Here is a 15,273-nt window from a genome sequence, read left to right on the forward strand (position 1 = left end):
TATGCAATTTCAAATGGTAATTTTATGATAAATTTATATTATTTATTGATCCTACGTTGATTCAATTTCAATGGGGTTTTGTTGTTTTTTTAGTTGATTGCCAAGAGACTACAACAAAAATGATACCAAACACCTTCCACACTGGTTTTAAATTGTTCATACATCTACAGAGTTGTTTATACATCTATTGTATATGAACAACCTATTGTTTATACATCTATTGTATAGGAACTAAATGTGATTTTAGTAAATAAGTTATTAATAAACATGATACATTGTAAAGTTGAATGAACTAAAAATATGTGAATTTGTGTGATGTTATAGATGTGAAGTGTGACTGTGAATAATATTAGTGAATACCAATGATCTTTTATGTGATTGTGAAATGACTATAACTTGATATGTTATTACGAAAATATTAATGATTTGTGATAGTCTGAGATGTATGGTTATGCACACAGAATTTTTATGACTTAATGATATCATGTGAATGACTATATTTGATATAGGTATTATGATAAGTGGTATTCTTCGAATATGCGGGACGAACCAGGTTGTGTCAATTAGACTTAAATGTCTTAAATGATGTTTGATTATGAATAGAATTTGACTGGCTGAGATAGATAAATCATTTGATTGTGATGTCGAACTCTGTTTTGCAGGAGGGTATGATCTATTAATTTTTTATGCAGGGACGTAAATATCATATCCTAAGACGGCGTGTTGGCTTAAAGATAAAGTGTATCAAACTCATATTTAATTAGGTTATTATATGTGCATTTAATAAGTGGAATGTAAGTTGTATTTATGTTGTGAGTTATTTTGGAAAGTGGGAATGATGAGTACTGTTATATGAGATTATTATAATTTTATATTGGGGGTGAAATCTTACTTACGAAGAAACTACATGCCGTTTTGAGAAAACTAATCTAACTTGTCTTTCAAGTTGAAATGATTATAATAGTATATTTCTTTATTTGAAATATTTAACATATTGTTTTTATTTTAGTCTTACTCATACTAGGCTGACCTATGTTTGTTTTATTTTGCAATGTGGGTGTGTTATTGAAAACATAAATGGTAGAGTGTAGTAGATGAGGACACATGATTTAGATTTGCTCTTGGAGTCTTATTGTTTAAGTTTTTCTGAAGCGTACGATTTTGTTTTGAGACAGATGTAATAAAATTAATTCGTTTATTTATAATTTAGTAATGTGATTGAAGAATTGTTCATTTTGGTTTTAAATTTGATATAATATTTTAATATCGTGGTTGATAATATGTTATTAGGATTTCATTTTTCATCATCGATTTTCAGATGATTAAATAGAATGACAATTGAGATAATTATATTTTAGATAATTTTCTATTTTAAATTTTATAGAAATCTGGTGTTACCCAACGCCCAACCACACATGTGATGGGACGAGCAGCGTGCAATTTTATATTTTAAGGTGAACATCCCCACATGAATGGATATACTGTACAACGTACACGCACCCACTTCAAAATTCTCGAGATACAAACCAAACTTAATCCAACGACTCCAAACCTACCTTCATCTCTATTCGTTCTTCACTCTTCACAAAAACTAACATCGAAAGTACATCACATTATCACATCTAAAAAGTGTCATTATTACAACTTTTCCAATGATTCATAAAACAACAAACATCACTTCACTCTGAGTGTTTTTCCAGTACAGAGAATTTTTCTTCCAATGGCTGCTGCTACTGCTACTGCTACTGCTACTGCTGCTTTCATTTCGTTTGCAGGTCCACCTCCTCCTTCATCATCTTATTCAGTTCACTGTTTGGTGCGTCGAGGTGGTTGTAGGAAAATGAAAGTAATTAGAGCTATGGTGCAACAGCAAACGTATCAAGGAGCCTCGGCTAATTACGCTAAAGAAATGGAGAGACTTTCTGCCAAGGAATCTCTCCTTCTCGCTGTAAGCATATATTGCTTCCTTTTTTTAGTTTTGGATGTCGGTTTTAACAGGAAACGTTATTGAATAACTAATAAGAAGAACCATGGCATAAGCATATAGGGCAATTCATCAAAATTACTACTGGCCATTTAAAAAAATATATGTCCAATCTCTTAAAGTTCACATAAGCATATGCCTCACAAAAATGCTAAACTACAACTACTAAGGATGACCTTGGTATATACTGTGATCTGTCGTGTTATGAATTTCGTTCATCATATATTGTTAAAGCCTGAATGCATTAGTCTTTTACTTTTTATGTAACATCCATGTACTGAATACAGTTTAAGGATTCTGGGGGATTCGAGTCGTTAATCACTGGAGAGACAACAGATATCCAGCGGATTGATGTCAATGAGAGAATCACTAGTCTTGAGAGGCTCAACCCAACGCCACGACCTACAACGTAAGATATACACATATACAACTAATTTTTTTTTATAACTGTATATCTTACCTATGTATTTAATTTTTCAACCAGGTCACCCTTTCTAGAAGGTCGATGGAATTGTGAGTGGCTTGGGACTGCTAGCCCAATATTGTTTGTCACAAGATTTCTTTTCCAGTAAGTATTTTTAGAGAGAATCCTTTTAACAGCTCTCATTGAAACTTCGTTGCTGTTTTTTGCAGTAGTTGAGTGTAGTTTCATCCAAATCTTATTTGAAAGAGTCTTAAAGTTAAATTTGTTTCAATTTCTCCCTTACTGTGTTGGAGCAACCATGTTATGTCCACAGGAGATCCCCATCAACTTTAGTAAGTTTGTCGGGATTGAAGTCGCATTGAAGGATGGATATGCAAAAATTACTGCAAATACAAAGTTTCTGAACTCGGTAATTTTCCTTCTGTCAGCTACTTCTTTTACAAAGATGTGACTAAGTAACAATTTACCATCATGAAAAATTGTGGCTTAAACCCTGTTTACTGTGATGGTGTAATATATATAATTTGGTAATTTTCTTCTACGCCATAGCGATTACATTTGTGTAACGAGTTCCAAATCTAATCAACAAACATCAAATAGAGAAAGTTTCCATACCCTAATGTTGTATTCTGACAAAATCTATTGACTCATAACAGTCGATACGAACATATCAATTTTATTGTTCTGGGTCCATGCTTTTATATTATACATAATTAGTTCTCTAAAGGTTTCAACAAAGACTGGGGAAGAAAAGTACATTAGTTTAGGCAGGTGTAGAAAGTACAAACAATATCAGGGAATTCTTATCCTGCTTGTGAAGACATGGTTTTTTTTCTTAATAAGAATTCGTAGACAAGTTTCTATTGTTTAGCTAGGGTATGAAGTGCATACCATATGAACTGCTTTTATTGTTTCACAGAGTTGGTAACACTTGGTAGATTGAAAACGACTAGGTACTGAATATATCTGTCAAGGATATATATATCTCAGAAGAGAAGAAATTAGCTCAAAGTTGTTATTGACCCTTATCTGGACAGTGTTCTGTTTTCATCTTTCAAAATTGATGCTTTAGAGCTTATTTATGAACGTTTGACTGCTATACCATAGTAAATCTCCTGTTTATATTACTTGTGATTCAGAACGTAGTTTATAAATGTATAAAATAAGAATACATATTTTTGCTACTTTATTTTTTCCACTCTATTGTTGGCACACAGCCTTGTACGCATGTTGCTTTGAACTGTTCTGGCCTTAAGCTGTTAGGCATTTCTGAAGCTTTCCTGCTTAAATGCAGATAAAGAGCAAGTTTATCTTAACCACGAAGATATCTGTTGAGGGGCCTCTTAGAATGAAAGAAGAATCTGTTGAAGGAGTTTTTGAAACACCAACAGTTAACGAAGAGGCAATACCAGAACAGCTGAAAGGTGCATTTGTCCAAGCAGTTGGCACTCTTAAGCAACTTCCGGTGCCTATTAAGGATTTAGCGGCCAATGGGATGAAAATCCCACTCGGTAAGGATTTTTATGCTGAACATAATCTATACTAGTATGTTTTTAATTGAAATTATACATTTGCGCCTATTAACTCTGACAGTAATATCTGATAAGTCTTCTTCCTCTCCTCATCATCCACTGTGTTTTGGTACTTCTTCAAAATAAAAGAATGAGGCATGAACTAGTATGTGATCTCAGTCTTAGGGACACAAGTACACAGAGGGCTTGGGAATTGGGATCACATTCACACGTGCACGAAGTATTATATAGGAGATGTTGCCGCATTGGGTTGGGAGTCAAATTTTCTTTTAGATTATCAGTCAACAGAAGAAGCACAGAAACTTGAATTTTTTTATTTCGAGGCCTTTATTTTATTTTTATCCTTTAATGAACTTTTGTATGGTTCCAGGTGGAGCTTATCAGAGACTATATATGATTTCTTATCTGGACGAAGAAATACTTGTGAGTTTCATATGTAGCCTATATCCATATTTGATATTAGGAATAAAGTTATTACACTTTTTTTCTTACCTAAAATTAAGAATCCATTGGAATGAGTAGGAATGTTAATTACAGTGGGAGCAGGAATGCAAATCTAAAAGTATCGTAGGATATAGATCATCTCCTGTGTGAATGTGTGCGCTCAATTGTAGACATGCACACAATTGTCAAGTATCCATAGATCAACAGTCAAGCATTGTGATATAAATGTAGTTTAAGTGATTCAGTTAAGTAGGATACTTGACAATTTATGCACAGGGTGGAAAGTCCCTACTCTACATGTTATAGATTTCTTGTTTGGATTTGCAATGTTGGAGAGACTACTGAGGGCTCTCACAAATGCCTAATGTAACATTTTTTTTCATTTTTTGCTATTAATACAAACAATTACCCTTAGAAAAAAAAAAAAAGTTAAGTAGGATACTGGCTGTTTGAGTGCCAAAGTAGGAATCAAGTCTTATATACCAAAAGTGAGAGCACCTTCTGGAATAAATTTTCAGTACTGTCATGTCTGGTGATATTACTGCAGATACTGAGGGACACTTCTGGAGTACCAGAGGTTCTTACAAAGTTGGAAAATCTGCCTGATCCTGAAGGTGTTGTGGAGCCAATTGTAGAATATGAGAGCTGATCACTAGAGCCAAGTCTACATCATCATTTCTTCTGAGAGTATGAGAATTCTCTTGCATCAGAGTACACTTTTATGGTAAGAGTTACATTACCTGTATCATTTCTGGTCTATTCAGCCCTGAGGCACATATTTGTTTAGCTACTCTTGTTCAGTATATTGATTCGACGAGGAGCTTTGAAGACGAGAAGACTTGTGCCCTATGATGATTTACTCCAGTCCTATGTATTTGAGAGAGTTCAGTATAATTTGATGTTACTTCTTTGATGTAATATTTGTATGGAAGATGAAGTCAGTACGTTGGCTATTCTGTAACAGTGAGGTGCGCCTATAGCTTCACATCTGTTTGACCTGATGGATGCTAATAGTAATGTAAACCTTTATTAATAAGAAATATTGTGATTCAAAAGTGTTTCTTTTATATTTCTTCAAAGTTGCATCTTATCCTGAATCTCTCTGAGAGCCAATTATTTTGTTTCTGCCTTGGAATAATTTTCTTTTCTCCAGTTTATATTTTGGTTAGTGCACCAAATGCGTTATACTGTATTTGGTATGGATCACTGTGCTCGGGTTGTTACTCATGTAGTAGTATTTGTGGAATTGTGGATCCAAATTTGTCTAATTCTGATATGGATATGTCTGCAAAAGGACCCAAATTGACTAACTGTACTAGTCTTGTTAAGAAAATTGACCAAGTCTACTGGTCTTGTTATGAAATTGTTTTTTAGAACACTGGTTGTTACTCATTTGGCTTTGAAACCAAATTTGCGTCATATGGATATGTCTGCAAAGGACCCAAATTGACTAACTGTACTTGAATTCTTCTGTCTTTGTTTGGACCCGCGTCAATTAGAGCACCTTCTCTCTTGCTGGACCCCTGGGCACCTGCACGCTCTAATCAGCACAACATGCAACCACAGCCAATCGATATATGGTACGCAATCAAAGGATCACGTGATTGTCATTTCAGTTATGTGTGTTGCTTACCCCTTCACATGATAATGAGGGGAGCAGCTAACTGTGGTCTTGAATTAGAGGATCTTCAATATCTGTCGAATATGTACATCTCTTTGTTGTCCATGTTTTAAGCTAAACTTGTTTTGGAGAATAAGTTGATCAGTGTACAGACTTTTGGCTGTAATCCAGGGGAAGAGCAAAACTAAATCCCTGGCTTTCACTTTGGTTTGTGTTGAAGAAAATCAAGAAATCATGTAGAATCATTTGATATAGAGAGACTTCTTCTATCTCTTGACATAATCCAAAAATATGTTACTTAATGAAAAGTGTGTTAAGATAAGCATATGTCATTCTCTTAGTCTCCTCCCTCTCTCCCTCAAATGTACAAAGAGGGTGGTGCATTTTTATATTCCAGCTTTCATTGTTTAAAGGAGGACATGGGACATACTGATAAAAAATAAATTTTAAACATGGTGGCTACTTGTGGATTTAATTGCAGATATACTTATTTCTACCAACTAGAATTCTGAGAGAAGACTTGACATAATTTAAATCAAGTTCGTTTTAAATAAAACCATACTTGCAAGAAAAGTAAGCATTTACTTAGAGACTATCTCCAATTTGCAAAAGTTTCGCATTTGAATTGTTGATGATACTCTCACCAAGAGCAAAAACAAGTATATTTAGAGGAGGCAGAGAGAACCATATGAAAGAGACAGAAACAAACCAGCATCTCTTCAGAACAAGGAAACGTTAATTTGACATCAACGTATAGAAGACTAGATTATAGAAATAGAAATGCAACTGCAATACTCATCAAGAAAAAGAAGAAGAATATAAATCATTTCTGCTAAATTTTTTACAACATAATTAGAGGAAATGAAGAAATTTGGTCAGAGAACGCATAAATCAATAAACTTCTCAAATTATGAAACTAAAGTGACTGTGAAAGACATGTCCCTCCATAGACATCCATCTGACTTTGAGTAGCAGAATTGAAAGGAAGCAAAGGAAACTCACTAAGACCTTGAATGAATCCATCTAAATCTCCAAAACCATTATAGAAACCATTTGGATTCTCAGTTGGCCACATTGCATCGTGTTCTTCATTCTTAATAGTTTCTTCACATCCCCAAGAACTTTGAAAACCAAGCTGCGCTTCAATTGTCGTCGTAGGCTTACAATGCACAGCTCTTGCTTCTTGCTTATTGACCATGCTCCTTGCTCTTTTCTTACAAGATTTTTGTTCAGTACTTGGTTTTCCAGTGAGTCTTTGTACTAGCTCTCGAAAGTTTTCGACATCGGTCTTGATGATCTCTGGTGCAAATATGTGAACTATGCGGATTTTCGGCTTGTATTTTGATATTACATGAGAATCTTTGTGCATGCTTAGTGGTGATGAAGTTGTATTTAACTCACACCTGTGTGCTCTCACCATCCCATCCATGCTGACAATACAATCTGCACTTGCACACACACACGAGAGAGAGAGAGAGTTGATGTTTGTTTGGGAAGTGAGGGGGAGAGTTTTATAGATGAGGAGAGTAGAAATGAGGAATTGCACTTGGAGTTATAGGCAGAGAGACAGGGATTTGGTGTCTGTGTGGTGAAAGACATATATAGGTGAGGAGACCAGCAGAGAAACCTCTAATGGTCAATTTTGAGTCCCCTCCCTCATTTATCACAACAATTAAATTAAATGTATATAGGACATGCAGTAGCAAGATTCAAGACATTTGTAACTTGGACCACCTATAATAACTATTCTTACGTCAGACTTTCTCTTAAACGGACTAGTCGAACATGTTCGTAGGACAGTTTATATAGTGTATTGAAACAATTTATATAGTGTATTGAACAATTTTTTAATTTATGTTTATATATAACAACACTATATAAATTGTGCAAGACACTATAAATTGCTCAAGACGCTATATAATATGTCCGTAAACGAACATCCGTTTAAGAGAAATTCTTTCGTGATTGAAAATGGAACAAAACAATTTCAAAGGTTGTGGTTTTTGGACTTAATCATGAATAAAGAACAAGATAGTAATTTTTTTTCGATAATTAAAGGACCATATTAGTATGAGCAACTTGTTTTTTTATTTTAAGATACATACTTCATTCGATAAAATTATATAGGTTATTTTTTTTGATAAGTGAATTTTGTTGAAATATAATAAACGTAGAGACTAGAGACAGTATAAAGAGAATGAGAAATAGTCTCACTATAACAACACACCCATTACAAAAACCAGTGTACCTTTAAAATTGGGCACAAACTAATTAGTCACCAGTAACATAGGTTATTATACTTACGTTTAGTTGGATTAAATGATAAACAAAAACATGTAGATGTTAAACAACGAAATGTGACAGACGATAATCGGAAAAGTAGCATGGATAAGGTGTTTGCTTCTTTCAATCTAAACCAATTAAAAACCCAACAAGTTGATTTCTAACCAAAAACAAACTTTGAGAACTCTGGCTAGATAAGTCAAAGATAAAGGGAGTTGCAAAAAATTTAGATGAAAGAGGTACGCGTGACAAACAAATCGAAAATTTGCATAGAAAATCGACTGTCTGTTGAGGGGCATGAATTGGATGAGCGAATCCTAGTCTGACAGAAGGCAGAAGAGTCAATAAAGTAATGTAGGAACACCCTCATATAGTCATATCCTCGTAATCTCATATAGCATGCAACAGCCAAGAATAGAAGTATAGAACTTATGTCTGTCACAAGAGATGACCATAATAACACTTGTAATTTTATCGAAAAAAATAATAATAATAACACTTCTAAGATCAAACATTATGATTTTACTTTTATATTTTAATTTTTTTGTTTCTGGTAATTGGAACTTTGGACGTACTTTTTTATTTTTGGTAGACAACGCGGTTTCTTAACTCGCATTGTACATTTGTACAATTGTACTATAACGTAGAGCAAGCCCATAATCTAGAGCTATAGCAACTAGCAAGCTACCCATAATCTGCTCATTAGATTGCTGTTCGCAAAATACTTCTGGCTAAAACTAATTTTATGACGGATCATTTTCTCAATTTTGATACTAAGTTGCCTGCAGAAAGCAGACAATCACTATATGTGGGTCACTGCTACGACTGATTTTAATTTTATATTTGAACATGTATCTCACTTAAAGGCCACCAGTATAATTTTACCTACTTTGTCTGGATTGTTTGTATCTAATACATAAACTTTATATGCTTCTTGCAACTCAGTTAGTAAAATTAACAATCGCAATCCCAACAGTATATATCAATATCAAATCCTGATCTAAACAAATGAAGACACAAGTCTCATTTACAAATTCCAATTTTTCCTATTTATCTATATAAGTATGAAAAATGATATAACAACAAAATTAATCTTGAGGTCCATTTATCCTCAAAAAATAATACTTGTGCTTGTAAACATTATTTAGAAAACATGCAACACACTAAACTACAATTACCATATATATTTTCAGAAAATGTTATAAAACACTATACTTTCTAATAAATGGATAATCAAGATGGATTGCGTATTTGATAGTGCAAATGATTTGATTGATTGTGTATTCATCACGTGAAATCGATCAGAATAAAGTGTGTTTTGTATGCCATAATAAATATGAGTATCTCTACACACATTTCGTATCTCGGCGCATACACACACAGGTATCGAGGCATATATATTTTGGATTCGGATCAACCGCAAGATAATAGAATGATCTCTATACCGGTTGTAGAAATCTCGAGTCCAATAAATATTTACATATTGTTTAATTTCAATTTGATAAATAAACTCAAAAGGTTAAAAAGGGAAGCCGGCTATGGAAATGAAACAGATCAATGTTGTACCAAAAAAGAGGAAGAGATTCGAATTTGTTTCTGGTGTTGTGATAATGTGATATGCACGTGGCGGGTGGCAGATCTGTGACATCAGCGAACGAGCGCACGAGATATGTGCCGGCTGTGCCGGCCTATACGGACAAGATTCTTTCTGACAACTTAAAATCTCCACGTGGCGATCGCAAACTGTCCGTGTTTCCTTAGCGGGAGCCAACTAATGAGTTTTAGATGACGTGAGCACCACTCTAGGCAGTTGGGTTTGCAGTTTGCACGTACTCAAAACTCCAAAAGACCAAAACTAAAAAGCAAATCCACAGCTCAGACTCTGAGAAATAGATAGGAGTTCTGAGTTCATATCGTGCAAGACATGAGCTTTGTATGTGCATCCGTATTCCTACACGTTTGATAGTTTGTTGTATGAATATATGGTCCTACAACGTGTGCTAAAGAATCAGTGTTATCATTTTTGTGGTCCGAACATGGTAGTATGATAGTATCACAGATTCACAGCAGGTGCACTTACCAATATTGCATGCTTAATTATCATCAACAAATTTGGCTTTGAGGAACATCTCCTAAACAATACTAAACAAAACATGGCTGTTTTCTGACTCGCGGTTGGGATTCAGGTTCAGTGTATAAATATACAGTCGGGTTCAGTGTATAAATATACAGTCGGGAGGAGTCCTACATTTGAGTTGGATTAGAAATTAATTAGATTCTTAATTGAAAAAAAAAAAAAAAAAAAAAACCTTCGTTTTTTTGTGAATTTTTATTTGTGAATTTTCGTTCTCTCTCCCACAACCGTTCTCTTTCATAGTGAGTGTGTGCAAGATTATAAATTAGCAACGACTATAGAATTGAAAAGTTCCCTTATTAATTAGGTATAATTATATCTAAACAGTTATGTTGAGGTATGAATTCATACATTATGTTGAATTATGAATTCATGAACAGTGATTAGTGAATAGGTATGAACAATCAATCATACTCCAATAGTTATTCCTACTCACTATACATTATGTTGAGGTATGAATAGTAATTGTGCATATTCATGCTAAGGTATGAAATATGAACAATGAGTGTTCATATGAATAGTGATTGTTCATAGCTCAAGTTGAGGTATGAACAATGATTGTTCATATATAATCCCCCAAATAGGTATAAAAAATAATTATAGGTACAAACAATGATTGTTCATAGCTCATGTTGATGCATGCATAGTTCAGGATTTCAGAATTCTCGGAATTCCGACAAATTCAAAAATCAAAATTCATCAAATTTCGACCCCTATCATATTCGGAATTCCGATTTTTTGAAAAACAAAAATATTGGGAGGAATTCCGAGGTTTCGTTCAGAATCACGAACACTGGATGCATGAACAGTGATTGTTCGAGGTATGAACAATAAATGTTTATATAAAGTGATTGTTCATATTCCAATAGGTGTGAATAATGAACAATGATTGCTCATACTTCTTACTGACCACACATTATGTTGAGGTATGAACAGTAGCAATTGTTCCGACCAAATATGATCAAAACACTAAATGGTGTCGAGCGAGATGAAGAACGTAGAAATGTTGTAAGAAAAGGGATGGTGCTTGAGAGAATGATGAGAATGTACATTTCGGTTGTCTACGTACCCAAATTATCAATGAGATCAAGTCTCAAGAACGTAGTTCTTTATGAAAAATAGTTTGGTATTTATATGTGTAGAGTAGATATTTCTTATAACTCAAGTAATTGTAATGGAGTATGACTATGAGTTGATGATTATCTCTTTGTTAAGTAACGAATCTGGATATAAATTAATGTACCTAAGTGACAAGTCATGTGGCTAGGGTTCAGCCCTAAACACATGAGTTAATGGGTCTATACATTGATTCATGATATTACAAATTGGGTTTTAGCCCTGTTGATTAAACGAATAAAGATGAGAGCCCTACCAATGAACTTTTGCCACGTAGGTGGGGTATAAATAGTAATGTATCGGTAAACAGTAGTAAGGCAAATACAAATTTGGTTTTCGAAAACAGTCCTTTTTTTCCCCCTGATTCTTCTACTGTAACCATGCAACATTCTAAGAGAATCTACTATTTGATTTTCTTCCTACATGGCTACATTTGTGTACCGTTTATTATATTATTCTTTTTCTTAATTCAATTGTGTACCATGCTTATACCATTATTAGTTAAAACTTTGGAATAAGTATATCCTTAATGCTAAGAAACAATGTTGCTGTGCTATGTCAGACTTGAACAGAGTAATAACTTTTGGATCCATGAGATAAGATAGGAATGTAAGGAGGTGATCATGCAAAGGAACCACCAAGAGTTGATGCAAAGGATGAATTAGATGAACTAGATCATTAACTATATCATTGTTATTTCAGTAGCAATATTCCATACATTCACACATATTGGAAAAGACAGTGTGATTAGAAAAGAATGAAGAGGTGGTTGAAATGGAATAGCAATGCATTCACAAACTGAAAATATTAATAAGAACAACCAACATGCACCTTCAAATACCTATTCAATGGTCTCTCATTTGTAGACATTAATATTGTAGATTTTTTTGGTATGAGTCTTCCCAAATGAGTTGTTAACCTTTGTTCAATCCTGTGTTTGTGTTAACTTGACAACATACCTGATTGAATTCAAACCCAATGCTCTAATCAGTGATTTTTCTTTAGTTATGGCACACTATTACTCAAATCTCATAGTTTATATAACACTTACCAATGTTCATCTTCTTTGTGATGTGTGGTTACATAATAACGACTTATCATAAAGCGATTTATGGCATTCTACTTATTGAAGTTACTAAAGGTATCTTTTTGGGTACCTCTCTTCATCCCTTTTTACCTTCATCTGTTTGTTAGAATAGTTACCATGCATGTTATCGTTTGCGTTCATCACTATTTGTTGTTGTTTTTTACATAACAAGAAGCAAATGAGCTGGTGATGTTCAACCTAACATATATGGATATAGGGAGTGCGTGTGGGGGCGGTCACACCCTTTGAGATTTGAAAAGCTCCACTACCACATAACTAATTATCTAGAATAATCTTCAAACTATAAGGACTCGCACCCCCAATTTTTTTAGCAAACTTCCACTACCGCACTCCCCCAAATTTTCACAACTATAGTAATAATATTATCAACAAAAAAAATAGTATGAAAAAAAAACTTTATACTAAACCAAATTTTTTTTACTTCTCTTTTTGGCCTTACAAAATTATCATTTATCATTTATTTTGAGTTCAAAACCATTAAAGAGAGATAAATGTGTCTTTGAATGTTTGATGAGTTGATGAGACTAAAACAAATAGCTAAAGGCCCAAAACCCAATCGGTCAACTTGTATAATTCTAATAACCCATAACAAACTCGTATCCTCTTTTTCATTTCTTTCACTCTCAATTCTTAAACAAACGGTCATACCTCAACCCAAAAAAAAAAACAAAAAACACAAATTCATAAAGGACTTGCAGTGCAGCTTGTTGCACTCTTGTTCTAATTATTTGTAAAACTCATTATCATTATCAATATCAATAAAATTTCCACGTAAAAAAAACAAAACAAAATAAGGTAATTTTTTATTTTCAATGTTAATATTTTATAAGTTTATATAACATTATACATTATATATAATGTTATTTCACTCTCAATTCTTAAACAAACGGTCATACCTCAACCCACAAAAAATAATAATAAAAAACAAAAAACAAAAACACACAAATTCAGAAAGGACTTGTGACGCAGCTTGTTGCACGCTTGTCCTAATTATTTGTAAAACTCATTATCATTATCAATAAAATTTCAACTTAAAAAAAAAAACAAAACAAGTTAATTTTTTATTTTCAATATTAATCTTTTAAATGTTAATCTTTTATAAGTCTATATAACATTATATAGACTGGTTGTATAGACTTATAATGTGTTATATATGCGTTATAACACATTATAAGTCTATATAATGTTATATATATTATAGGAAGTTAACAATTTGTTGAATTGTTGTAAACTTGTAGACCAGATTATGTATATATATATAGACATAATAGTATCAATTAATAGCTTAAGTGCTTAAGTAGTTAACTTCATCAGTCCATATTAAATTCTTAGTAGTCAATGTCACTATAGTTTTGTGAATTGAAATAAATGCATAATTTTGTTAATCTTTATTGTTTAGACACTTTTATCGACAAAACAAAATAAATAAATAAAATTGAATACGGTTTTTTTTTTTGGGTGGGGTGGGGTGTGCACATAATCTCGCACCCCTTTGCTTAGAATCCTGGCTCCGTCCCTGGTTCGGAAAGCAAAAAAAGGGATCGACGACTAGGTTATGGGTATAATATTTGTGCATCTAATGGTTGTCTATTTGCTGGCCCTGTTTTTTCGTCGAGGTTTCCAGGCCATTGCTGTTGCAGTGGGGACAACAATGTTGTTTTTTATGGGGCTTTTTTTTATCACTGATCATAAATGGATTTGGATCACCTGTTTCTCAGGTACTTTTAGTTTTTACTATATCTTAACATTCGTCTATACAGAGTTTAACCCCGATGGTGCTAATTCATCGGGGATATTGACACTCAAGCTGGACATGCGGGACTCGCGTATGCGTCTGAGGTCGATGACCCTTTAATTTGTTGCGTGCGACAAGTATATCTCATTTCTAATAATTTGTGGTTTATTATATCCATTTGTTAAAAAACACATATATTTCAATTCAAAACAAACTTATTATAAGATTTGTTGTTGAGTAGTGAATGTATCATTTTTGGGTTTATTTTTTGCTGATTTATGTCGTTGGACTGAATGCCTTGAAATATAGATTGGTATATATTTTGGGTAGATGGGGTATGATTATTTTGATCTAGGGAGAGGCTAAGATGCAAATTTATACTGTTTGTTGCTTGTTTTGGTAGAGCCTAAATGATTTTTAAATATAAAATGCCTTGTGCAATAAAGCACATTGTTATCTAGAAATTTGATTTTGAGGTTATAGGTTATTTCTTTTTTGGTAATTGAGGCTATAGGTTTCTTGGTCGTGAAGCAATGTTTCAAAATATTGCTTAAAAATTTAATCTTTTTTGCAAAATGAGCAAATGTGGTGTGTTTAAATTTGCTTCAATTTTCAATTTTGTTTTACTTGGTACGAATGATTCGGTTCTTTTGGTTTGAAACTTGTTTTACTGTATTGAAGTAAAACGTGCTAATAGGGAAGGCAATTATTATTCCGTTGGTTTGGCAATGAGAGTAATCATCTAATGTGGGTTTCATTTTCATTTAGTTTGGACTTAGGAAATGAAATGGTTTTGAATCCATAATAAAAATTATAGGGAAAGGAAAGGAAAAAAAAAACATCCCTAATCCTTGTTAATTTTAAAAGCGGAATTTTCCAACAAGAAATTATT

General features: G+C 33.3%; 2 protein-coding genes across 2 annotated transcripts; one reads left to right on the forward strand and one right to left on the reverse strand.

Annotated features, from left to right (window-relative positions):
* The first annotated feature begins 1,593 nt into the window (after positions 1-1,593).
* On the forward strand, positions 1,594-5,451 carry LOC147474273 (putative plastid-lipid-associated protein 13, chloroplastic). The gene is given in 8 exon segments (XM_086586420.1): positions 1,594-1,948; positions 2,272-2,393; positions 2,469-2,552; positions 2,722-2,750; positions 2,753-2,817; positions 3,703-3,919; positions 4,311-4,363; positions 4,932-5,451. Coding segments are annotated over 8 exon segments (900 nt in total). The 5' UTR covers positions 1,594-1,720; the 3' UTR covers positions 5,034-5,451.
* A 1,355-nt stretch (positions 5,452-6,806) lies between these two features.
* On the reverse strand, positions 6,807-7,576 carry LOC147474274 (VQ motif-containing protein 25-like). The gene has a single exon (XM_086586427.1). The coding sequence runs from the start codon at positions 7,432-7,434 to the stop codon at positions 6,922-6,924; it is 513 nt and encodes a 170-aa protein (XP_086442553.1). The 5' UTR covers positions 7,435-7,576; the 3' UTR covers positions 6,807-6,921.
* Between the last annotated feature and the right edge of the window lie 7,697 nt (positions 7,577-15,273).

This window comes from Coptis chinensis, unplaced genomic scaffold (assembly GCF_015680905.1).
Source record: "Coptis chinensis isolate HL-2020 unplaced genomic scaffold, ASM1568090v1 utg1029_pilon_pilon, whole genome shotgun sequence".
NCBI classification, from domain to species: domain Eukaryota; kingdom Viridiplantae; phylum Streptophyta; class Magnoliopsida; order Ranunculales; family Ranunculaceae; genus Coptis; species Coptis chinensis.

What these genes read in the sequence shown, in the direction of transcription:
- LOC147474274 (XM_086586427.1), bottom strand. Translation starts at nt 7,434, where the DNA reads ATGGATGGGATGGTGAGAGCACACAGGTGTGAGTTAAATACAACTTCA.